Consider the following 26,663-nt stretch of genomic DNA (forward strand, 5'->3'; position numbering starts at 1 on the left):
GAAAGAAGAATATAATAATATAATAGTCACTTTGATCTTAAATGCAGGCAACGATAACCTCATTTTATTTTGAACCAAAAACTGTACCATTAGTTATGCAAACAGCAGAAATAAACTAATGCTGCTTTAGTAAAATGTAGCCTGTTTTATAATGAAAAACCCTTCTTCTGAAAATGGGGGAAGAAAGAAAAAGACCACATGACCTGAGAAATCTACTGATCTAAACTGACTGGAGTGGATTTATTTCCTTTATTGGCCAGGATCTGAATTTGAACAGGCTTTAAACCCAGATAATAATGCAATAAGCAACTTTTTTTCATGCAGCTCAGAAAGAAGTGAACGATAACAGCTAATATTATGTATAATATTATGCATCAGCTATTGTCCAGCACTACTGGATCTTTTCAGGGTCCAGCCATGTCTGGTCAGGCCTGATTATGTTATTATTGTGCAGTCATGACTGCTTTAATTTAGGTGAAAGGCCAGAACATGACGATATTTCCACTGTGTATATGAGCACAGTGCAAGAGCTGTGAGAGGTAATGCTAACTTTGTTAAATATGTTTTGTAAATACTGATTGCTTTAGTTCTGTAACAGCTAATCTGCTTCAGTGTTATGAAGCCGAGAAGACGAGCTCATCAGGCAGATATTTTAAGTGAAAGTGATTAATTTCTCTTACTGTTCACTGGGATCTTTTGAGCTTTATTTCTTGAATTATTTATTAATTATTATTATTATGTAACTTCTGAAGGCAGCACTTCACCATGCATGCACATTAATTAGCTGCTCAGCATCACAGCTGATCTGACTCGTGACTATGAATGGTTATAACACTCTCACAGTCCCGAAAACTGGCTGGCGACTCGCCAATCAACTGTTCCGACCAGCTTCCTGACCGACCCTGTGTCGTTGCTAGTGTCGAACCCTGCAGCTAGTAGCTAGTAGCTAGCAGCACGTAGCTAGCAGCACGTAGCTAGCAGCTAGTAGCTAGCAGCTAGTGGGGTGTCCCCGAGTTTCCCCGTTTGTTGCTCGAAAAGCTGCTGACTCAAAAATAATTTGTGAAACCCCGTTTTCAACTGGAGGGAAGTTTTATGGGGTTTCATGACACCGATGATGCTAATTCAGAGGCTTTTTACACTCTGACATTAATAAAACAATGTGGTTGAAACACCTTTAATTTTAGATTGTAATGTTTTTGAGTTATATAAAAAGGGCGAAAGACAAAATAGGAAACCAAACAAAGGTAGAGAGAAGTTTTTTTCTGCTCACTCTTTAGGTTAATATTGGTTCAAAGCTAAATCCAGAATATCAGCACAGGGTGTTGTTTCTTAAAGTGATTCATGTTTAACTGCAGCTCATTCATGCTTTCATCCAGAGTTTACTCTGCGTTGCAAAACCAGTTTCTGAAAGTACAAGATGGGGGCAGCTGGTGGCTGCAGAGGTCTCAGTGTTCACGTATGAGTCAGCAGAGCAGATGAGTGGTGGCGTACAGTCACTCTGCCTCCTGTCTTGACTGGCACTTCATGTCCAGCAGCACCTGCACTGGAAATTAACTTCCCCACACGCTGCTGCTGACTCGGTGTTCTGCTCTTATCTCTGCCTGACTGATCGGAGCCACAAACCCCGACTTCTTAACATTTTTGAACACACGGTGTTCTGAGTAAGAGAGCGTGGGCAGGACAGACCGTAAAGACTCACTGCTGTGTTGAAACAGTTGACTAAAGGGAACAGACATTATGTGGTAGGTCAACAATCACTATAAAATGTATTATAATACAGGGGGTACAAGCCAATATATTGCAAGGCAAGGCAAGGCAAGGCAAGTTTATTAGTATAGCACAATTCAACACAAGGTAATTCAAAGTGCTTTATATACACATTAAAAACAGCAAGACACAATTGAAAACAGTAAAAACAGTCAATTAAAACAGGGAAATAGAAATAAAAACATAAATAGGATAAAATAAGATACAGCAGGATAAAAAAAAGAGATAAAATAATAAAAATGCATTGTTTTCATCAAATTTTAAGAAAACTGTCATCATAAAAAGATCACCATGTGCAGTAAATTTCAGTTAAAAAGTTTTTTATTTGCAGACAGAACTGTAGGAAGTGAATTTGCATTAATCACAGTTAACATCACAGCGTGCTTTATCTGCCTGTATTAGAGAATCAATGCACGACAACAAAACAAAATGTTGTGACACACGTGTGTCAGTATTTTCTGACACCCTGCTGCTGATACCAGATTCTATATAACAGAAACTGCTTTGCATACCTGAGCATGTTTGGGAACAGGTATGTAGGAGAAGTTTTATCACCTACACAAGTTGCAAAAACCCCCCACTGTGTCTCTAAAAAAAACGCTGTTAATGAGGGGAAAAACACTAGTCATACCTGAGCAAAGTCACACCTCTGAATATTAATTGTGTCGTAACAAACTTGATACAATGTGAAGGAGATTATTGACTGCTGAGCTGAATACAGTGTTGGCTCTGAGCCAACCAGGTGAAGAAAGTGACGGTTCTTCCTGTGATTTCACTTCCTCTTGTTGTTGAGGCTAAAACACTCTGTCCTCTCCTAGTGTGACTCTGTTTGTGCGAGTAATGCTGCACATGTTACACAACTGTCAAATCACAACACATATTAGTATTTCGTGTATGAAATTAGGTAGTTTTTTCACAGCAGTCATATTTTCCCAAGTCTTGATTTGAGTTTCGAGGGTGGTTCTCTAGTCATCGATGTACTTTTCTTCGGTTCTGCAACTGACAAAAAGTTTGTCAGGCTCTTGATAGTCATGAAGTGAACAAGTTCCCCAAATCTAAATTAAAAAGACAGTTTGCAGAATCAAACCATTAAATTATAGCCATTTGGATTAAATGTTTAGGAATAATTGGTCAACACTGAGCAGTTTTTGCTCTCTCTCTATACAAAGTGGGGATTTTAGATAATTTATTCTCTAAATAACATGTTGGACTTTATCAAAACTGAATCAAATCAGAGGAGCGAGAGAAGAAGTCCACTTTAGTGAAAGGCCAATGAGTGGAAAATGTTAAGAATAGAGAAAAGCATCTGAAGGTTAGTGATGTTAGCAGACAGTGGGGAAGTAGCAGTCTGACACTCTCTTATTCTTTCTCTCCCTCAGGTCTTTGTAGTCTCAGCACCCTGTGGTCCTCCTACCTTCGCTTCCGCTTCTTGTGCCTGACTGAACGCTGAGCCACTCAGCGCTGCTGCCAGCCTCGGTTTCCCCCCAACTGCAGGAAAAACCACCGAGACCAGAGAGAGAGAGAGAGGCCTCTTTCTCCAGAAGAGCAGTCGACCTTTCCGCCTCCTCCTCCTCCTCCTCCAAACCTGCAGCCAGCTGCTAGTAGCTTCACCACAGAAACGGTTGGCCGCCGCTCTTCCTGGGTACAAAGACCGCCCGCCGCCCTCTGACCGGCCACGCACTGCTCCTCCAGCGGGGGAGGGAGGGGAGGGGAGGCAGCCGAACGCCGTGCCGCTGTCCCCGGAGATGAAGCTGCAGGCCGTCATGGAGAACCTGCACCGGCAGCAGAGGGCCAAGCTGCTGATGGAGCAGCAGCTGCAGCAGCAGGCCGCCAGCCAGCACACGCAGGTCCGCACCATCGTGGGAGGAGGAGGGGACGAGCCCATGGGGAGCCCCGCCCCCGCGGCGGAGCAGGCCCAGATAGCGGCGCTGGCCGCCATGCGTGCGGCGGCGGCGGGGCTGCAGAGGGTCTCAGACAGCCCCATGTCAGAGCGCAGCAGCAGGGGCGACGACGAAGGTGATGATGATGATGACAATGAGGACGGGGACGACCATTACAAGGACATGATGGGGTCGGACGAGGAGGAGCAGATGTGAGTTCTGGAGTTATTTTGGTTCTGAAAATCTCTTCAGAGGTTCTTTTCAGTGGTGGAATGTAACTAAGTACATTTACTCAAGTACTGTACTTAAGTACAGTTTTTAGGTATTTGTACTTTAGTTGAGTATTTCCATTGTATGTTACTTTTTACTTCTACTCCACTACATTTTTAGGCAAATACTGTACTTTTTACTCTAGGATTTAGCTGCCAGCTTTAGTTACTTTTCAGGTCGAGATTTAACATAATATATATGATCAATGTAAAGTGATTAGACGTTTTCTTAATTAAATCTTTTAACAGTATATTAAGTAACTAAGTGAGCCCAATCTTTACAAAATTAAAACACTGCATACTTTAAATCACCAATACAAATAATGTAATAATATATTTAGAATATATAAAACAATCATAATGGGTCCATTCTGCATAACCCGAGTACTTTTACTTTTCATACTTTAAGTAGATTTTGATGCTGATACTTTTCTACTTTTACTTCAGTAAGATTTGGATGCAGAACTTTTACTTGTAGTGGAGTAATTTCACAGTGTGGTATTAGTACCAGTATCAGTTTTGAGGAACTTGTACTTTACTTAAGTATTTCCATTGTATGTTACTTTTTACTTCTACTTCATTTCATTTTTAGGCAACTATTGTACTTTTTACTCCACTACATTTAGCTGCCAGCTTTAGTTACTTTAGTTACTTTTCAGGTCGAGATTTAACATAAAACATAATAGATTTAAAATGTGTACTAATTAAACCACACAAAAGTATATTAAGTAGTTAAAATGAGCCCTATGTTGACAACAGTAAATTCAAAGCTAACATAAATGCATCAAAAATAATAATACAATAATATATTTGGACAATCTGAGTGAATCCATTATGCATTGCGAATACTTTTACTTTTGATACTTTAAGTACATTTTGATGCTGATACTTTTGTACTTTTACTTCAGTAAGTTTTGAATGCAGGACTTTTACTTGTCGTGGAGTCATTTCACAGTGTGGTATTAGTACTTTTACTTGAGTAAGGGATCTGAATACTTAATTACTTTTTACTTCTACTTCATTTCATTTTTAGGCAACTATTGTACTTTTTACTCCACTACATTTAGCTTCCAGCTTTAGTTACTTTTCAGGACACACAACATAATAGATTTATAATTTTTACTAATTAAACCACACAAAAGTATATTAAGTAGTTAAAATGAGCCCTATGTTGACAACAGTAAATTCAAAGCTAACATAAATGCATCAAAAATAATAATACAATAATATATTTGGACAATCTGAGTGAATCCATTATGCATTGCGAATACTTTTACTTTTGATACTTTAAGTACATTTTGATGCTGATACTTTTGTATTTTTACTTCAGTAAGTTTTGAATGCAGGGCTTTTACTTGTAGTGGAGTAATTTCACAGTGTGGTATTAGTACTTTTACTTGAGTAAGGGATCTGAATACTTCTTCCACCACTGGTTCTTTTGGAACAATGTTCTGTTTCCTCCACAGCAAACGGAAATGGGACGAGGAAGACTTTGAAGGCGAGATGGAGGAAGACTTTGATGACGAGCTGGCGGAGGAGGGTCTGCCCACGGGGCACGACGCCGTGGCTCCGGGGAAAGGCATCCTGCTGCTGCCGCACCGCCAGCTCCACCCGCACTCCACGCTGCTGAAGGCCCGGCCCAGCGTGGACCAGGAGCCCCGCGTGGCCATCCTGCCCCCCCACGCCACGCACAGCCACCTGGGGGGGCAGGACCACGGGGAGTGGACCTACGAGGAGCAGTTCAGACAGGTAGGAGGTTCTTCTGTTGCATCATCTCAAAGGTTTGAATCTGATCCACATTAGCTAAATCTCTAAAATATCCAGCTGCTGTTTCACACTGACGGTCCACATACACACTACTGGTCAAAAGTTTTAGAACACACCAACTTTTTCAAAATGATGCAGTTTAATGTCTCAGTGTACTCTGAAATTAATGCACATTTGCAACATTTAAAATTCTTTATTGAGCATGATAGTGTTCTGAAAGTAAAAAAAAGATTCAAAATCACATTTTATGTTGGACTAAAGGACTAAAAAAAGACACAAAATGACTAAAAAAAACACAAAATGGCAAAAAAGACACCAAAAGACACAAAATGACTAAAAAAAGATACAAAATGACAAAAAAAGACACAAAATGACCAAAAAAAGACACAAAATGAACAAAAAAAGACACAAAATGACCAAAAAAAGACACAAAATGACAAAAAAAGACACCAAAAGACACAAAATGACTAAAAAAGACACAAAATGGCAAAAAAAAAAAAATGACTTACAAAGACATGAAAATAATTCAAAAATGGACAAAATAGCCCAAGTCTCCAAAGTTGTTAACCCATTTCTTTTTCCCTGAAAAAGGCCTACCGTACTTGTATCATTCTGAAATGTACATTATTTTCCAGTTTTGGTTAAGCTTACCTTTTTTTATTTACCTCTGGCAGTTCACCACTTACCTTTGGACCCTTTCAAGCTGTTCATTTGACGTGAACTGCTTGAATTTCAATAAAAAACTGGAAAAATTGGGGTGTTCTAAAACTTTTGACCGGTAGTGTAAATGTAAAATGTTGCTTCTAGACCAGTGAGCCACATCATGTCACTGTCCCAGCTGCAGTAATCTGAGCCAGGGTTGGAAATGAACAGCAGCCAGATGTTGATGAACTCTGAGCTGAGGGTTTTAACTTGGTGTCTCTGCTAGCTGACCTTCTGACCTTCTAGCAGGTTCACTTTCTGCTCTAAAACCTTCAGTTTTTCTGGTGAAGCTGCTTGGTGCCTGGTGAGACTTGACATTCACTAACTAACTGCTGAGGCCTCAGAGTGAAGCGTCTGCTAGCTGATTGTAACAGCTTCACCATGCTGGCGTTTACTGTAAACATGGCAGTGGGCTGGATATCATGAGGGAGGCCCCGCTGGAGGAAGACAGGCTGTTTACATGGAGAGATTTAAGTCTGTCAGCAGCTCTAGAGTCTAGATGAAGAGCTGCTGTCCAGAGATGGAGAACAATGTTAAAAACACTAACAGTTGGTGTTTCATACTACGTTTATGTGCATTTTCTGGCATATTTGCCACACAAAGTGATGCCAACTTGTGGTATCCATGGACATTTCTAAAACATCTCAATCTCAAGTCACTGTTGTAAAAAGCAAGTCATGTGATCACCTGTTCATCTGATGATGAACCCCAGTTTTCACATTTAAATCCACTAAAAGACAGTGGTCATGAAAAGTTGAATTTTATTTTTGTTACTAAAGAAAACTTACAGCCTGACTACAACTTAATCACAACATAAACATACTAATAGTCATAATCATAGACGTTTTTTTAATCAGAAGAATAAATAAGAAGCCTTCGAAATTAACAACAATGGAGAGTGTGGAAATGAAATTGTAATATAGCTTTCTAGTTAACGTTTAACCAGCCAATGAGCTATGACTCTGTTTAAAATACACATTCTTTATCGGTCATTGTTGGTGTTGTAGTGACAGATGTGTGTTATCATTATTATACTGATGTGAAACTACATATCGTCTTAGATTTTGGAAATCTGTTTCAGCCGTTCTATTATTTGCCTTTAACCACTCACTAATTAAAGCCTCCATACTGATGATCATTTATCAAAAGTCTCATTGTGTAAATATTTAGTGAAAGCATCAAAAGTCAACTCTACTATATTGTCAATATCTCAACATTTTGCCAAAGAGATTTGATTTTCTCTTTATCCTGCAGCCCTTCTTTATATTACTCTAATGAACAACCTGGTCTTTAAATCATGATTTAATCATTTTTGGCCTCTACTTGGAGATATAGCCAGGTTTCTATGCATTGCAACAGAAAATCCCACAGTTGTGTTTTACAAGAACAAAACTGCTCAATGTCTAGAAAAATGCAAATATATAAACAATATATTGAGTCATCTGTCTCATGTCCAAGTCGAGTTACTAGTCATGAATACCAAGTCGAAATCAAGTATTTTATCATTGTTAGTCTTAAATCCGTCTGGAGTCATGTGACTTTAATCTCCCTCTTGTTAGAAGTGACATGAAAATGCTTAGTTTCTTACAATGACAGTAAACTTTAATTTAAATAAAAAAAGAGAGAACATTTGAGAACTTTTATCTAAGTTATTTATGTTCTAGAAAAAACAACAATAAGTATAATTATTTCACTCTATCAATGAAAGCATTGAATCTTTCCTGTGTAGAAAGTGAACACTGTGGCTGTTTTACTGGGATTAGCATGTTGCATTTTACTGAACCACCATTTTCTGTGAAGGCAGGTTTGGTGACATAATGGAAGCCACTATAGAAATCCAAACACATTCATGGCCTGCAGCCATATCTCACGCCATAAAACATGTTTGACAGAATGAGCTGCAGTTTGTCTCCTAGCACAGATTACTAAACTCCTAGAAGACAAAACTGATTTTTTTTATATTGTTGCCTTCAGTATGTTGGAGGTGAATGAACTCAAACCCAATTATAAGGTGTATTTTTAACCCTAACCATATATTCTGTAATTTAAGGCCTATTTCCTGTAATTACAGAGCGTATGGAATATAATTCCTGTAAAAGCTATACTCTACTTCTCTATATAGTGCACCCCTCCCTCCCTAAAGCCTCGTGTGAATGTTGAATTGAACAGTTTGTGGTTTTCATACATCAGGTAGAAAACACAGAACATTTTTATCACGACATGTCAGTGAGTCACTGGCGGTTATATAATCAAGGCAGCCAGTATATTGGCTGTAAAGATAGTGTTACCCAATCCATTGTTGATTAAATCCTTTGTCCCGCCCACTCAGGGCCGAGCTGCTCCTGTTCTAGAGAACACAAGACCACGCTGTCCTGTCATCTAAAACCTTCTGCATTTTAACATGATACAGGGAATAAAAGTCACATCTGTTTGCAGCGACTCGTCTTACTGCTGATGTTGTGAATCCTGGATTCTCTCCTGTAGGACTCATGTGGCCCTCGGATGATTATGGTGATTAGTAATAATTGCAGCTTTAACCCGTATGATTATAAAGCTCTCTGGAAGCAAAAAATGACCGAGCTGCTATGACGAGGACAGTCTGTCCCCTGATAGTTGGATGCAAATCAGTGATTTCAGCTGTAATTTATATTTAGTGGGCGGCTTTTTTCCCTTCTGCTTCTTCTTTTTCTATCTGAAACTGCCATTTGTGGTTTCTTCTGGTCACGTGAAGAAGAAGCCGCTTCAATCTACAGAACACAATGTTTTGATGCATTTTCTGTGCAACACTTGACCAGCAGGTTATGAAATGCAAATGTTGAAATTATATTGTCAAATATCTGTAATACTGGTGATTCCCACAAGCCCGGAGCAAAATTTCATAACTCACCTTGCACGCAAGCAAATGTGCAAGAAAATATGAGAAACATGCAAACATTAATATGACACTTAATTTATTTAGAGGCATATCATGTAACTTTTCATGATAAAATGTCTAAAAACAACTTCATGAAATCGTGCTTACATTATCACAAATGTTTCCAACAATGTTCAGATAAATGTGTCATTTTATTCCCTTTGGTTTTCTGCCAGAAGATTTCATAAATTGACTTTTTTTTATCTAGTTAAAGCCACATTTTTATGAGACACTTTTTAGAACTTGGTTGTTTCTAACAAAGAAGAGGATGGAAGGTTTTTAGTTATCGGACATTTGGATCTTAAGTTATCAGAGAATTAAACTGAGCAAACGCTAGTCGGAGAAACGCAGATTTTAAACGTGAAACTGCTTTATTCAGTGTTTTTACTGGTTTTAATCACAGGGTTGGTTTGCTTCGGTGAGAAGGAATCCTCTGTGGATAATTCGGGAACACGTCACAACTTCTCCAGCCTTATTCTTCTGTTTTTGCTCTGACTAAGAGACTTTTGTGCGTTAAACAAACGATACTGAAGCATTCCTGCAGCTGTGCTCCATACGTTCATGGTGCACATGAACAGCAGCTGCAGCTGAAGCACAAAAACAAATAACTGCTAAGCCAAACTATAAAATCATACATGAGCCTGACATGAGTCAAATTCAACTGAAACACAGTAAAAGCAGCTTTAATAACCAGACTCAGTACTTTAGATGAGGTGTGCATGTTAGTCATAGTTTTGTGTCTCTTCATGTTATTACACACACCGTAAAAATGTATTAAAAAGTATTAGTAGTAAAGAAAAGACGAGAGGTTCTGTCCTTTAAATTTAAGAAAGAATACATTTAATTTTCTTAAATTAGCGTGTAAGTTGCATGTTGAAAAGAAACCCAGCACTTTGTCTTTTAACCAGTAATCAGTGGTGGGATGTAACTAAGTATATTTACTCAAGTACTGTACTTAAATACAATTTTGAGGTACTTGTACTTTACTTGAGTATTTCCATTTTATGTAGCTTTCTACTTCTACTCCACTACATTTAGCTGACAGCTTTAGTTACTTTCCGGTCAAGCTTTAACATAAAAAACATGAACATTTTATTTTAATTAAACCTCTTAACAGGATATTAAGTAGTTAAATGAGCCCTATCTTTACATGCATCAATACAAATACAATAATAATATATTTACGTATATAAAACAATCTGAGTGGGTTCATTCTGCATAACAAGTACTTTTACTTTTGATACTTTAAGTACATTTTGATGCTGATACTTTTGTTCTTTTACTTCAGTAAGTTTTGAATGCAGGACTTTTACTTGTAGTGGAGTAAATTCACAGTGTGTATTAGTACTTTTACTTGAGTAAGGGATCTGAATACTTAATTACTTTTTACTTCTACTTCATTTCATTTTTAGGCAACTATTGTACTTTTTACTCCACTACATTTAGCTGCCAGCTTTAGTTACTTTAGTTGCTTTTCAGGACACACAACATAATAGATTAAAAATTTGTACTAATTAAACCACACAAAAGTATATTAAGTAGTTAAAATGAGCCCTATGTTGACAACAGTAAATTCAAAGCTAACATAAATGCATCAAAAATAATAATACAATAATATATTTGGACAATCTGAGTGAATCCATTATGCATTGCAAATACTTTTACTTTTGATACTTTAAGTGCATTTTGATGCTGATACTTTTGTTCTTTTACTTCAGTAAGTTTTGAATGCAGGACTTTTACTTGTAGTGGAGTAATTTCACAGTGTGTATTAGTACTTTTACTTGAGTAAGGGATCTGAATACTTTTCCCACCACTGCCAGTAATGATACTGTTTGTTCTGCCCACATGAAGACAATATGCTGGATAATATTTTGATCTGCAGCATTGTAAAAACCCTTTAACTTCCACTCTCTCCCATGTGCGGTGCAGTTGGCTGGTGCAGGTTGCAGCGTGGGGGAGGAAGGGGTTAATGTTGTACAGTTTATTTTGGGCAGGTGGGTGGAGGCTGGTGGAATGTGCCTGAGGGTGGGTGATAATGTGGCCACTGGGAACCCCAGATCCTCAGCAGAAAGCCTCTATCAGTCGGCTGCAGTTGGAGCTCTTCCAAACGGAGAACTGAACGGTCCTTTTCTCTGTTAAAGTCACCGATGGTGGAGACTCAGTATCACGTTTAGTGTCTCTACACCAAGGTTATTATAGTTAACGAAAACTAACGAAATAACCAAAACTAGAATTGAAAAAACATTTTTGTTAACTGAAATGAAAATAAAAACTAGAGTTTTTAAAAAAAACGATAACTAACTGAAACTGTATTGTGTGGTTACAAAACTAACTAAAATTATAGTGAAAATGTCCTTCGTTCTCGTTTCTGTCAACTTTTTTCATTCATAATTCAGTGTTTCTATTTGAACATGCAACACATGGTGAATATGTTTACTGAGACTGGGATGTTTACACTAGAACCAAAATACAAAACACCCAGAACTGTAAGAGTTAATAACCTTATTGGGGCTGAGATGATAAACCAAAGGAAATAAAGGCAAAATTTATTATGACCTCTTTCAATCTGGCACCAACACATAGCCCATTACAAAAAAACTAAAACTAACACTAAAACTAATAAAAACTAAACTAAAACTAAGCATTTTCAAAAAATAAAAACTAAACTAAAACTAGAAAACTCACTCTAAAAACGAACTAAAACTAACTGAATTTGAAAACAAAAGTTCACAACGAAATTAAAACTAAAACTAATGAAAAATCCAAAACTATTATAACCTTGCTCTACAGCAGGGGTGTCTAACTCAAATACACAGTGGGACAAAATGTAAAACTTGGACAAAGTCGCGGGCCAACATTGATATTTATTGAAAAAATGGACCTAAACAAGTTCAAACGAAATGGAACAAGCAAAGCTTGATATAACTTAATATTGCAAACATGCAAAATCGAATATCAAATAAAACAAACAAACAAACACATCAATGGCATTCATTTCTTAAATAAAATTTAAATAAAACCCAATCCAATCCCCTTTATTTGTTTCGCACATTTAAACAACACAAACGTCTCCAAAGTGCTGTACATAAAATCAACAATAAAACAAACAATTCCATATACCAATCAGCAATAAATAATAAGTGTGTAAATCTAAAATGATGCCATAAATAAAACAATACAATCAAACAGATAAACATAGTAAAATAAAATAAAAGACGCAGTTAAAAGTAGTAAAATAAATAAAAGACACAGAGGACCACAAAACTCACGCAGTGTTAAAAAGCCAAGGAATAAAAAAAAAAATCGTATGTCCCTTTATTTTATATGCGGCTTTCTTTAAATTTAAATTTAACAGTAATGTTTTTCCACAGGCTAAAAATAAATGTGAGAATAAAATAACAATAATAAACCAAATGACTAATAATAATATCCTTCAATGAATGTGCAGCCATTCAAGCCTTGGACTAGCAAGAAAAAGTGCATAAAGACAACTTTAATTGTTGCTCAGTTTGCTCCACACTGATCTACTGTGTTCAAGCCAGAACACCAGCAGAGCATTCTGGGATTTGTAGTATTATTTGCGCTGTATAATACCGGCGGGCCAGCTCTGGTTGTCATTTGGTATTTCCTCGCGGGCCAAATATAATTATACTGCGGGCCAAATTTGGCCCACGGGCCAGAGTTTGACACCTCTGCTCTACGGGGACCACAGCAGAAACACTTCCTGACTCAGGGAAAAGGAAAGGAAATCTGGAAAAAAAAACCTTATAGCGTAAGGAAAGAATGTGAGAGCCTTTAGGAGAGGAAACTCAAAAAGAGAGCCTCCTCCTCTTCATTAAGTCGTTCTGTTGGGAAAATGATAAGAAAAGTGAACAGAAAGTCAGTAGAAAAACAAACTGTAGCAGTTTGATTTTAATCTCTGAACAACAGGTCTGAAACTATTTCACTTAATCCAATTTAATCAGTAAAATACGTCAAAGGTTCCTTTAATATTAATTCCTGCCACATCTAGATTCAAGGTGCCATCTACACTGTAAAAAATGTTTGTAGAAATTACAGTAAAACACTGTCAAATTGCATCAGAAATAGGTTGTAAAATCACCGTAGTAATACTTTTAATTACTGTCAATCAAAGAATAGCATAAAACTTTAAATTCTACTGTCATAAACTATAGAAAACACACAGTTGTGCTGTAAAAATAAGCAATTTTCGTGTAAAATGAATGGAGAAATACCATGATGACACAATTATCCTGAAAGTAATGGGATTATTCAGGATAAATTACAGTTTTTTGCTGATATTTACATTTACATACGCTCACTGTATTTCTTACGGTGAAGTTCTGGCAACCACAGCTGCCGGGATTTTACCGTAAATTAAACAGATTTCTTTTACAGTGTACACTGAAAAAAAAAAATTTTATTTACGGAAAAATACTGGTAGCCGTGGTTGCCAGAACTTCACCGTAAAAAATACAGTGAGTGGGTTTTCTATTCTAAATTTAAATGTAAATATAAGCAAAAACTTATTTTTAGGGTTATTGTGTCATTCATTCACACATCATGGTATTTCTCCATATATTTGGCATGAAAATGTAATATTTTTTTACAGCAAAACTGTAAAAAACATGTAACAAACACTTTAAATTTTCTAGAATCTCCCATATTCAGCTTTATGCTTCACCTTTACTCATTAACTCTATGGAGTCGTTGGCTATTTTGTGCATTTTTGAATAATTTTCATGTCTTTGTAAGTCATTTTGTGTCTTTTTTGGTAATTTGTGTCTTATTGTGTCATTTCGTGTCTGTTGTTGTGTCTTTTTTAGTTATTTTGTGTCTTTTTTTGTCTTTTTCAGTCTTTTTTGGTTATTTGTGTCTTTTTTTGTCATTTTCTATCTTTTTTAGTCATTTGTGTCTTTTTTTGTCTTTTTTGGTCTTTGTGCGTCTGTTGTTGTATCTTTTTTAGTTATTTTGTGTCTTTTGTTGGTCATTTTGTGTCTTTTTTTGTGATTTTGTGTCTTCTGTAGGGTTTTTTTTGGTTATTCTGTCTTCTCATTTTGTGTCTTTTTTTGTGATTTTGTGTCTTTTTTTGTGATTTTGTGTCTTTTTTGTGTTTTTTTTAAGTAATTTAGTGTGTTTTTCAGTAATTTTGTGTCTTTTTGTAGTAATTGTGTGTCTTTTTTAAGTAATTTAGTTTTTTCTGTCATTTTGTGTCTTTTTTTTTTTGTCATTTTGGTCATTTTGATACAGCGGCTCCCAGATAATTTGAGTTTGAGAGCCCTGTTGAAGAAGATTTAAAGTGTTTGTTACGTGGGTTCTTATGGGTTAACGTATATCAGCCGAGGCCGACCTGCATTCCTGCTGGATCAGCCGGCCACCTTCCTCTCGCCCCACTTGCAGCTGAAAGGTCAGACTAAATCAAGCCAGGAGTTGCTGTCTGTCCCAATGTCTGATTACTCTTTTAGGTTTTTAAGTGAATTAATTAAAAAATATTCGAGCCACTTTGCTGCTGCCATATCTGACCGCGCCAGGGTGCAGCTGAATTAAATTAAGGGTGAGGATTTATTTGGATATCAAATTATGCCAGCATCATTGGATTATTTTGTAATTGAAACTGATTTGTGTTGCTGGTGGAGTGCCATTTCAGCCGAGTTATTTCAGTGATACCACTGCAGCCCTTTCACCCCCCCTTTAACCCCCAGTACATCTGCCCCTTCAGATATGCATATCCATATCACTCTATGGATTGCACTTTTTTTTTTCCAGGAAATGTTTACGCCTCTTTTTTAAAGTTGATGGTACAGCATCTGTGCATCTGTTCCAATCAGCCAGCCTTCTTCTCTTTATTTAACCCATTAAGGCCTGAAAAGCCTGGAAAAAATGCCTGCAAAACCTTTGTCCGATTTTAAAATAAGCCCCTAAAACCTGAAGTTTTGTTAGTAATTGTATCTGTCTTTTTTTGGTAATTCTGTGTCTTTTTTGATAATTTTGTGTCTTTTTTTGGTAATTCGGTGTCTTTTTTAATAATTTTGTGTCTTTTTTGTTAATTTTGTGTCTTTTTTTTTGTTAATTTTGTGTCTTTATTTGGTAATTCTGTGTCTTTATTTGGTAATTCTGTGTCTTTTTTGATAATTTTGTGTCTTTTTTTGGTAATTTTGTGTCTTTTTTTGGTAATTTGGTGTCTTTTTTAATCATTTTGTGTCTTTTTTGGTAATTTTGTGTCTTTTTTTGTTAATTTTGTGTCTTTATTTGGTAATTCTGTGTCTTTTTTGATAATTTTGTGTCTTTTTTTGGTAATTCAGTGTCTTTTTTAATAATTTTGTGTCTTTTTTGGTAATTTTGTGTCTTTTTTTGGTAATTCTGTGTCTTTTTTTGGTAATTTTGTGTCTTTTTTGGTAATTTTGTGTCTTTTTTGTGTAATTCTGTGGTTTTTTTTAAATAATTTGTGTCTTTTTTTGGAAATTGTGTGTCCTTTTTGGTCATTTTGTGTCTTTTTTTGGTGATGATTTCAAAGTTCTGGAAAAGTCTCATGTTGCATTGCAACACTCCCACATGTATTCTGATGCATTTCATTGTCCAAGAGACTGAAAATAGGTGGAAAAAACTACAAATACTACAAAACGACGTATCTGCTTTCCAGGCTTTAATGGGTTAAGAGTGAAAGAAATACAGGCTTTCAGTATATAAATAAGATATACAAAGAAAAATGTCAGTTACAGTAAATCAAATACAGTGTATAAAAATAAAATAACATAAGGCACATAGGGTATAAGGTGCTTCTCTTTAAATTATTCTGGGGCTTCTGAAAATACGGTTTTAAAGTGTAGCAGAGTGCGTTCACATTTTTTATTTGACGTCAACTCTAAAGTTTCTATATTACATTTTAATTATCTTGTGAAAACGTTCCATCAGAAGCATCAGATTTGTTATAAAAGGATACTTTTTTGTCATTAGATTCAAATTTTGAGATAATATTTTTAGGTTCAAAAATGATGGTCTGTCCAGTCTTATCAAGTATGAAGGTTTCCATATCCCTCCAAAATATAGATGACAATGGGCAAGTATAAAATAAATGTATATTTAACTGTTCAATAGATCTAATGCTGCAGAAGTAGTGATGTCGTAGTAATGGCAGATCCCCATTCAGACCAAAGAGCTGCAACATAGTGGAACTATTTCATCATGTTGCCGGGTAGAGTTGGTCGCGGTGGGAACCGGCCCAGCTGATGGTTTCTCTTTGACTAAACTTGTCAAAGTGCCAGTGGTTAGCAGGGTTGTGCATGTTCACACTCAGAGTTCACACAGACTGAAATGAACTACTTCACATTCACAATTTACATTTTGAACTTGTTTGAAATATGAACTTTTTCACATTAATTTCTGAAAACAGAAACATTAACAATTATGCTAATAATACCAATACATAAATAAACACAGGATGCCAAGTATGCTCCTTAAAAAAATAAAAAATAAAAAAAGATTTTAAAAAATACCTTAATAAAATAAATGAAAATTGGATGCATCAGATCAACTCAGTTAGGGTCCAGAGAGGCGAGACAGGCGGCCATCTTTTATAAAAATTGGCTGCTGAGCCTCTCAAGGAATATTTATTATTTATTTATATATATAAATAATATTTATTGGGCTTTTCCAATGCAATAGAATACGTCTGCGGGCTATGAGTGAGGCAAAAGCAATAATATCAGAATTTTCTTTAGTGAGACTAGTTGGAACGGGAGAAACCCCAAAGATGGAGATCAGTGGACAGGTTCTAATCTTGTATTAAGGACTTTGCTAAACAATTAGCCTAAACCTCCTTAAACCAACGATGGAAGGGTTTGAGAAAGTCACAGTTTGCATCTCGCTACTAGAATTAGAAAAGTTACCAAAGCAAATCATGTTTCTATTAGAGGTGTGCCATATCGTATCGTTCACGATAATATCGGTATATTTTTTTTATGGTTAAAAAAAATGCATATCATGACATTGGCAACATTCCTACTTCTTGATGTCGTGGTTAAAGTTGTTTTAATCACAAAAAGCTACTTACTCCCTGTCACTAAACACATGCAGCTTTCAAAATAAGAGCACGGTGTGTTAAGAGAATCCACCACAGAACTTACAAGAAGACTGTCAAAATAAGATGCCTTAAATGAAACATACAAGAACCTTTATTCTCCTTTACAAAATGTCATTAAAATATGCCCCCGGAACCCCTAAATGGTTATTTTTATTATTTTCTCATACTCAAGAGTCAGGAGTAAATGTTTTCTATTTGGCAACTGTTGAGATTTGCACTTCACACTACTATATCTTTTTAAATATTTCCTAATATCGCCAAGAATATCGTTATCGCAAAAATAGCCTGAAATATCGTGATATTCTTTTAGAGCCATATCGCCCAGCCCTAGTTTCTATACTATTCAGGTTCTTTCCTCTTTGCTCTGTTGTTTGGCTCCCGAGCAGCTCTGTTTGTGGATGTGCAGTTCCAATCTGGTTTCATTAATGTGTAGTCAATGCTCATATGACTCTCGCTCCCTGCCCCCTTTTTATAAACAAGATCCTCCTCAGGCCAGAACTGGTCCAAAGGCCACACGGAGCCTTTGAAGTCTTCTCTCTGTGTCTCTGTCTGCTTTAAACACCAGCAGCTGGGCAGATGGAGCCCAGATGGACAGTAAAGTAGGGTTGTCTTTAAAAATTCATGGCACTCACCATGATCAGGGCGAATGGAGGGGAGTTGGCATTAAACATTAAATTGCTCACACACACACACACACAGTCATTGAGAGTGGGGGGAGGGTTGTTAGTGACTACAGGAAGTGTTCTCGAATGAGAGCCAATTGGGAGCGACACTTATTGGGATTGCCCGTTAGCTTTCTGCTGATACAGCTGTCTGATAAGTGCTCGTTTGGTTTTATCCTTCTATGGTTTCATCTTCTCCAGCTCTTTGATCTGCCATAGGGTTCTATGAACTGGACACACCGTGTTGTTTCTGCATTTTATATGAACTTGTGTAATTTTACAGCTGTGGGGTTGTTTGGTTAAAAAGCTCTTGAAACTGAAAATCTGCTGCGAGCCTTAAAGGGACGACCTCCATGTCTGAACCTTTGAGTTGCCTTAAACCTGCATTCTCTCTCGTGTCCAGCAGGGGGCGACTCCACTGACGGCAAAAAGAAGTCAGATTGAAAGTGAAAACTGAAATTGCTTTGGGTTGAGAGGTTTAATGCAGAAAAGTTACACGTTATACCTTTAAGATACATAGAAAGTTGCTTTTCTTGGTTTCCTGAGACCTCTAAAAGCTTAATTAAGTTGAGCCAATTCAATAAGTTGTGGTGATATTAACCCTTTATCAGGCGAATAACTATATTTGGTAACTTCAGTGGATATCAAAATGGGGTCGGGAAAAAAGTTGCAAATTTACTAGATTAAAGTGGCAAATCTACAAGAAAAAAAAGTCTCAGATTTAAGAGATTTAAAGTGGTGAATCTGCGAGAAAAGTTGTTTTTTCCCACTTATAACTATAAAATATATCTTTGATCTGCTTTAGGCTTGTATGAACTGGACACACCGTGTTGTTTCTGCATTTTATATGAACTTGTGTAATTTTACAGCTGTGGGTTTGTTTGGTTAAAAAGCTCTTGAAACTGAAAATCTGCTGCGAGCCTTAAAGGGAAAACCTGCAGGTCTGAACCTTTAGAGCCTTAAACCTGCATTCTTTCTCGTGTCCAGCAGGGGGCGACTCCACTGACGGCAAAAAGAAGTCAGATTGAATAGAAATCAATGACAAAATGACCCTACTTCTCACTTGATTTATTCATACCTTAACATTTTTCTAATGAGTTTGTGTTCTTAGTCGATACTTTGCAGTCTTCTTCAATACAGTGTGACGTTCATTTTGTAAATTGTGATTTATCTCACCTAGTCACCCTATAATCACCCTAAAAAATGGCAAAGATGATGTTTAAGCATTCAAAATCTTTGAATGTCTTGAAAAAGACACAAAATGACCAAAAAAGACACAAAATGAGAAGACAGAATAACCAAAAAAAACCCCACAGAAGACATAAAAATGACAAAAAAAGACACAAAATGAACAAAAAAAGACACAAAATAAGTAAAACAGACACAAAAAAGACACATAAATGACACCAATGACAAAAAAAGACACAAAATGACAAAAAAAGACACAAAATAACTAAAAAAGACACAACAACAGACACAAAACTACCAAAAAAAGACACAAAATGACTTACAAAGACATGTAAAGACATGAAAAGGATTCAAAAATGGACAAAACTCGACAGCCAAAATGACAAAAACTGTCGTCTACAAACTAACGTGTGACGCCACGATGGCTGCCTTCACTTCTTTATACCATCCACGACAAAGTCATGCAATGAATAAATTGTATTCCAAGTCATTGACAGCGACAGCACTTAATATATGAATAAAATCAACTAGAATTATAAAACTATGTCTTTTCCACACTCCTCATGGTTTTCTCCGATCTTTTTGCTCGGACTTGAGTCATTGTTTCAGCGTATATTAACTCCAGAGCAGCAAACTATTCACCTGGAGCTGGTTTCTGGCATCTGCACGGGTTGAATTATTATTATTAATTTCAGTCATTAACCCATAAGAACCCAGACTCATTTATCCTTGAAAGAAAATGATGGGGGATATACCACAGACCAGGTGGACCACATAGATCACATTTATGATGTTTTTTTTTAAAATACTACCCCTAAATGTCAAAGATTTTTCTATTTCTTATTTTAATATAAATAAACTCGACACCTTTTCTGCTTACAGAAACACAAATTTGCCTTTTTCTCTGCATCTCCACAACATATATTAAATTTGTGACATTAATAATGCTGTTTAACAACTAATTATTTTTATCAGATTTGTTTTTAAGTAACAAAATAATAAGAAATCAATATTAAATAAAAACAAATATCAAACCCTAATAGGGTTAAATGTGATACAGGAAACCCTATTAATTGATTAGAATTGTTAATATAAGCTTTTTGAAATTAGCTACTTTTTTACATTTCTGTTTCCAGTCACATCCATATTTTGGAGAAGTCACTTCTTGTCAAAGTCACATGACTGCCACATTTATTTAATGGGATTTAATGAGTTAAATTGTGACCTTTGCACATCAGACAAGCCTCCTCACTGTCCATTTTTAAAACTCATCTTAAAACCTGTTTTTATTCCTTGGCTTTTAACCACGCATGAGACTCTGCTCTTGTTTTAGTGTTTTTATGGTCTGCTTTTATTTATTGTTTTTTTATATTGTTTTAAAAAGCAATGAATCTATGTATTTTAGTGTTTATTCCTGTTTTATTTATTTTATTGTCTCTTGTTCTGTTTGTTTATGTACAGCACTTTGTTGCGGCTGTTGTTGTTTTAAAGTGCTTTACAAAGAAAGTTGAGTTGAGTTGAGTTGAGTCAAGCATAAAGCTGAATATGGGAGATTCTAGTACATTTAAAGTGTTTGTTACACCGTGTCACAGTGGGTTCTTATGGGTTAAGTTGTGTCTGGAGAAATATATCTGTGTTTAACAAAAAACAAAACAAGAAGTCAATGGGCCCTGTTCATGTCAGAAGAACAAAAGGCACAAAAAAAAAGGTTGAGGCGGCACGGGAAGACCCCTGAAAGTCTTCTTCCTGTTGAGCTGAGGAGGAGCGGCTCAGGAGGGGAAAGAGGAGGTGCGACAGCAGGAGCAGGAAAAAACTGCGTGGCTTGGTGTCGGCTTTGAACTTCTGCCAAGTAGAGCATGTAGTACACGCTGGTTTTGACTGTGAAGCTCTGCGGAGCATTATAATCGTGTCCAACGTGCAGCGTGCAGCTCGGAGCTGATGTCAGAAAGAGAACAGCCATGGGGATCCTGGAAATTGGCAGGCGGTCAATATGGAGGAGGAGAGGAGGAGGAGAGGAGGAGGAGAGGAGGAGGAGAGGGGGGCTGCAGCAGGAATGTAAACAAAGATTGCATAAAGGCTAAAGCTAGCTCCTTCATCCTGTCTTTCTCTTCGGCTCTTGTGTTTTGTTGTAAAGGTTTTATTTTGGCACGCTCCTGGATTACTCCTACGGTTATTCTCTCCAGCTGACTTCAGTGTTCATGCAGAATGAGGAAATGATGTTTTTTAGCCCGGGAGGCTCACAAATCCTTCATCGTCTCTGTTGTGTGTGAATCTTATTTATTATCTTTCTTTCTTCTTCCTTTGTAAAGGAAATATGCGAGCGCTCTCTTTCTTTCCCCTCCTTTATTCCTGCATAAGGAACTCTGTACTGTAGCCTTGTGTCTTAACATATAAAGCTCAGAAGCAGATTTGCTCTGAATGGTTGCAGCGGACAACAAACAAAACGCTTAAGTGGCATCTTTTCAGCCCAGCGGAGGGCATTCATGTGAACAATAGCAGTGATGTGTGTTGGCGTTTGAAAAGGTCATGTGTCGATGAAAGCTTTCAATCTTCAAAGCATCGATTAAGAAATAGGTCAAACATAAATAAAGTTACTTTGCTGCACTTTCTCAAGGTCTGAATCTTAATGTGAAGGACATCGTATATAATAAAAGAGCCCACGAGTGTTTTGATCGATAATTTGACCTCTCTGACAGCTCTCCAGCTGCAGCGTCTTCTCTCAATGATAAAAGCTGAAATTCCTCTGTTGTATGTGTTCACACCACAGAGGCAAATAGTAAATCTTAACCTTGATTTGAAACCAATATGAATGGACCTTTTTCACTGCGTATATATTGACAGATCATAGCAAGAAAGCCTGATAATGGCCACCGAGCCACTGACAGACATTAAAATGATGGATATTTCTGGGAAACATTCAGGATAATGTGAGACAAAATATATAGCATATATATATATAATGGCTTTGATTTCTTTTAAAAATCTGCAAAAATACACTGTTGAAAGAAAGAATGGATTATCGTCAGTTTGAGCTTCCAACATTCCTTGAATGTGAGATGAACACTTAGAAAAAGTAACCAAACTGAAGCTTTGTGAATTGTGATGAATCTTTAAAATCTACATGTGTCATTTTTGCAAGAATTTACTGTTACTTAAAAGCATTTAATTCTGCCAGCTGTTCTTCTGGCCATGATAATGCTGTTACCATATCGGTAACTGAAAATTGAAAACTGAAATTGCTTTGGGTTGAGAGGTTTAATGCAAAATAGTAACAAGTTATACCTTTAAGATACATAGAAAGTTGCTTTTCTTGGTTTCCTGAGACCTCTAAAAGCTTCATTAAGTTGAGCCAATTCAATAAGTTGTGGTGATATTAACCCTTTATCAGGCGAATAACTATATTTGTTAACTTCAGTGGATATCAAAATGGGGTCGAGAAAAAAGTTGCAAATTCACTAGATTAAAGTGGCAAATCTACAAGAAAAAAAGTCTCAGATTTAAGAGATTTAAAGTGGTGAATCTGCATTAAAAGTTGTTTTTTTTCCCCACTTGTTTCTCATAAATCTATGACTTTTTTCCATGCAGATTTGCTAGCTAATTAGCCAAAGGCTTCTTCACAGGGGCAGTGGCCCCTGGAGGCCCCTGTGTAGAACCGCCACTGCTTGTTAGAGTGAATTTAAAGGCTCTCAGGAGAGACAAACGCAGAGTTAGCTTGAGGTCAGACTGAAGCCAGTTCACATATTGATTCTGCAGCTTCGCCACGTGGCCCCGACGTCCCTGAAGGGCCACAAGGACAGATAGCCGGCTGCTCGTGGCTGGATGCTCCTGATACTGTCCAACCATTAAAAGAACATCACGTTCCTTCCTCCCAAACCTTCGGAGGTTACCTTCTCCTCTGTCAGATTAAAGTCTTCATCCTGTTTGTATACAGGCCCAGTGCCAGCCTCCCTCTGAACCCAGCTAGCCTTCTATCTCTGTCTCCATCTGGCTGCTTTCAGACGCTAACGTTATCTCTGCATCTGCACTGGCGCTGAATAAATACCTTCAGCTTCCACGCAAATCATCATTAGATGATTATCGAGGTTATGATTTGCGTCTGAGGGAAGGCTCTTATGTAAAGATATTTGTGAGAGACATAACATGGTATCAGGAGAAAATTAAATTCAAAAATGAATTTAAAAATCTGCAAAAATCCACTGTTGAAAGAGAGAATGGATTATCGTCAGTTTGAGCTTCAAACATTCCTTGAATGTGTGATGAACACTTAGAAAAAGTAACCAAACTGAAGCTTTGTGAATTGTGATGAATCTTTAAAATCTACATGTGACATTTGTCCAAGAATTTACTGATTAAAAAGCATTTAATTCTGCCAGCTGTTCACACAGAGGACTCGACTTCTAGCCATGATAGTGCTGTTACCATAATGGTAACTGAAAATTGAAAACTGAAATTGCTTTGGGTTGAGAGGTTTAATGCAGAAAGGTTACACGTTATACCTTTAAGATACATAGAAAGTTGCTTTTCTTGGTTTCCTGAGAGCTCTAAAAGCTTCATTAAGTTGAGCCAATTCAATAAGTTGTGGTGATATTAACCCTTTATCAGGCAAATAACTATATTTGGTAACTTCAAAATGGGGTCGAGAAAAAAGTTGCAAATTTACTAGATTAAAGTGGCAAATCTACAAGAAAAAAAGTCTCAGATTTAAGAGATTTAAAGTGGTGAATCTGCGAGAAAAGTTGTTTTTTCCCCACTTTTTTCTCATAAATCTGTGACTTTTTTCCACACAGATTTGCTACTTTAAATCTCTTAAATCTGCGACTTTTTTTCTTGTAGATCTGCCACTTTAATAAAGTAAACTTTTTTTTTTCCGCTAAAGTTACCAAATACGGTTCTTCGCCTGTCAAAGGGTTAAGTGGTAAAAATTAAATGATCATAATATTTTAATTAAATTCTACTCAAATATGGCCGTGCAGATATCAGATCCAGTTTCTGAGATGAGATGCATTCTTATAAAACCTTTTGTGTTCAACTCAATGAACAATCTTGTAACATGTTTTTACCACAGCCTGATCTTGGAGCAGCCAATAAGTGATCAGTGTGTGCTATCAGCTCTCTTTCAACACGCTGCTTTATAATCCTAAATTGCTGTTCCACCCACTTCCCCTGCTTTGGTGTGCTGGCCTGCCCTGCCCAGCTTGTGCATCCATCATCGTGATACTACTCATTAACATTGCGGTTAGTGCAGATTGCTCTCAGCTACATGCATCAGGCTCCCGAGGGCCCTGGGAACGCTGCCTGCTATTTCTGATTCTTATCCAGATCTGCAGGCCGGGGCAGCTGACGGCGGCAGGCAGGAATGGAGCGCGGCGTGTTAGCGTGGGATAGTGCTCATTCTGGTTTCATGTCCCGTCTTCGTCAACTGGTTTTCACCTTTTCCTCGTGTCAGCAGGGGATAGTGTATATCCAATTATATCCGACAGAAGCAGAGCATAAAAATCCTTTGGTGAAGCCCCGCACGCTGAGGCCCCGCTTACTACTTCTCACACCATAAAGAAGCCGTGTCCTCCAAGATCATTGGATCTCTGGCACATCATTGAGTTTCCAGACGTGTATTCAGGCAGCAGGAACAGAGAGGTGTCTTTAGAAAAGGGTTGGTCGTTTTATAACAAAATATAGTTAGTTAGTTAGTTATATAGTTAAATATAGTTTTAGAACACTCCAATTTTTCCAGTTTTTTATTGAAATTCAAGCAGTTCAAGTCCAATGAACAGCTTGAAAGGGTCCAAAGGTAAGTGGTGAACTGCCAGAGGTAAATAAAAAAAGGTAAGCTTAACCAAAACTGGAAAATAATGTACATTTCAGAATTATACAAGTAGGCCTTTTTCAGGGAACAAGAAATGGGTTAACAACTGAACTCTATGGAGTCTTGGGCTATTTTGAATTCTTTTCATGTCTTTTTTTAGTCATTTTGTGTCTTTTTTTAGTCCTTTAGTCCAACATAAAATGTGATTTTGAATCTTTTTTTTACTTTCAAAACACTATCATGCTCAATAAAGAATTTTAAATGTTGCAAATGTGCATTAATTTCAGAGTACACTGAGACATTAAACTGCATCATTTTCAATTAAATTCTGGAAAAGTTGGTGTGTTCTAAAACTTTTGACCAGTAGTGTATTTTAAAGTTTTGAAACTAGAGTGGAAACTGAATAGAGAAACATCACCAAGGAACCAGGATAATGGGAGGAAATAGTTTCCTGTCAGATCTGTGTTTATGGAGCTATTTTTAGGTTTGTGTCTACATGTGTGTGGTAGAGGCTGGCAGTCTTTCTGGACTCCTGTGGGATTCCCGCGCTCCATTTTACTATTAATCACAGGACTGGGACGGGACAGGAAAGAAAGTCAAGAGGGAACCATAATCACAAGTAGCCTAGGCCCGTTTTGGTATATAAATAAATATTATCATTGAAAGACTTCAACCCTCCAAAAGTGTTAGAAACAGGGATCTAACTATCGCTCCACTGTCAATAAAGCCCTAAAATGGCCTTAAAAATAAAAGAAAACACTAAAAGGGACCGTTTTGTGCCCTTTAGTGAAGACATGTTGGGTCTTATCAAAGGAATGGGATAGGATAGAAGTTGTTGTTTTTTGTGGGACATGTGAAAATCCACTCCCGTCCCCCTCCGGTGCATAGGGGTGTATGAACAGGTGCATCTCAATAAATTAGAATATCATAAAAAAGTGTATTTATGTCAGTAATTCAATTCAAAAAGTGGATATAACACATTATGTAAATCCATTGCACACAGAATGAAACATTTCATGTCTTCATTTATTTAATTTATTTGCCTTTGATCACCTTTTTTGGATGTTTGGATGATGAAGGAAACAATGAAAATAAAACAGAAGCGAGTTAATTTTGCAAATAGTGAACATGTGTTTTGCAACCACAGTGTACATATTAAAATATGCAGTTTTCTTCAGCAGCCATGCATCATTCTCAGTCTTTTCTGCCTTATCAATATTATTAATCTGTAGGCTGATCAGTGGGTTTGTTTGTCTCAGCTCATGGAGCTGATGACGAGGTCATCGGTCAGTTGGATTATGATGTGTTTGATCCTGCCTGTCGATAAAACACCGTTCAATGCCTCTGCAGCCGGACCGCTCTAATGTGGCTGTTAATTGTGTGTGTGTGTGTGTGTGTGTGTGTGTGTGTGTGTGTGTGTGTGTGTGTGTGTGTGTGTGTGTGTGTGTGTTGTGGGGGGGGATGGGGTCGGCAGGGTGGAGACAAAGATGGATTTAATGTAAATGTCAGTTTACGGAGACGAGTCGCTGCAGGTTTTGTTACATTGCTGTCAGCTCTGTTGACTCAATCAGGTTATTTTCCTGATGCACATGAATGAATGAATGAATGAATGAATGCTTTATTTCGGT

At 37.1% G+C, this 26,663-nt stretch overlaps 1 protein-coding gene across 2 annotated transcripts in view; it reads left to right on the forward strand.

Annotated features, from left to right (window-relative positions):
* The first annotated feature begins 3,510 nt into the window (after positions 1-3,510).
* Positions 3,511-26,663, forward strand: part of arid3a (AT-rich interactive domain 3A) — a 52,697-nt gene continuing 29,544 nt past the window's right edge. For both annotated transcript variants that reach the window (XM_059341882.1, XM_059341883.1), the window contains exons 1-2: positions 3,511-3,859; positions 5,383-5,665. In XM_059341882.1, coding sequence (XP_059197865.1) covers positions 3,513-3,859; positions 5,383-5,665 — 630 coding nt within the window. In that variant the 5' untranslated portion in view covers positions 3,511-3,512. The remainder of the gene's footprint in view (positions 3,860-5,382; positions 5,666-26,663) is intronic.

Source organism: Centropristis striata, chromosome 9, assembly GCF_030273125.1.
Source record: "Centropristis striata isolate RG_2023a ecotype Rhode Island chromosome 9, C.striata_1.0, whole genome shotgun sequence".
Taxonomy (NCBI): domain Eukaryota; kingdom Metazoa; phylum Chordata; class Actinopteri; order Perciformes; family Serranidae; genus Centropristis; species Centropristis striata.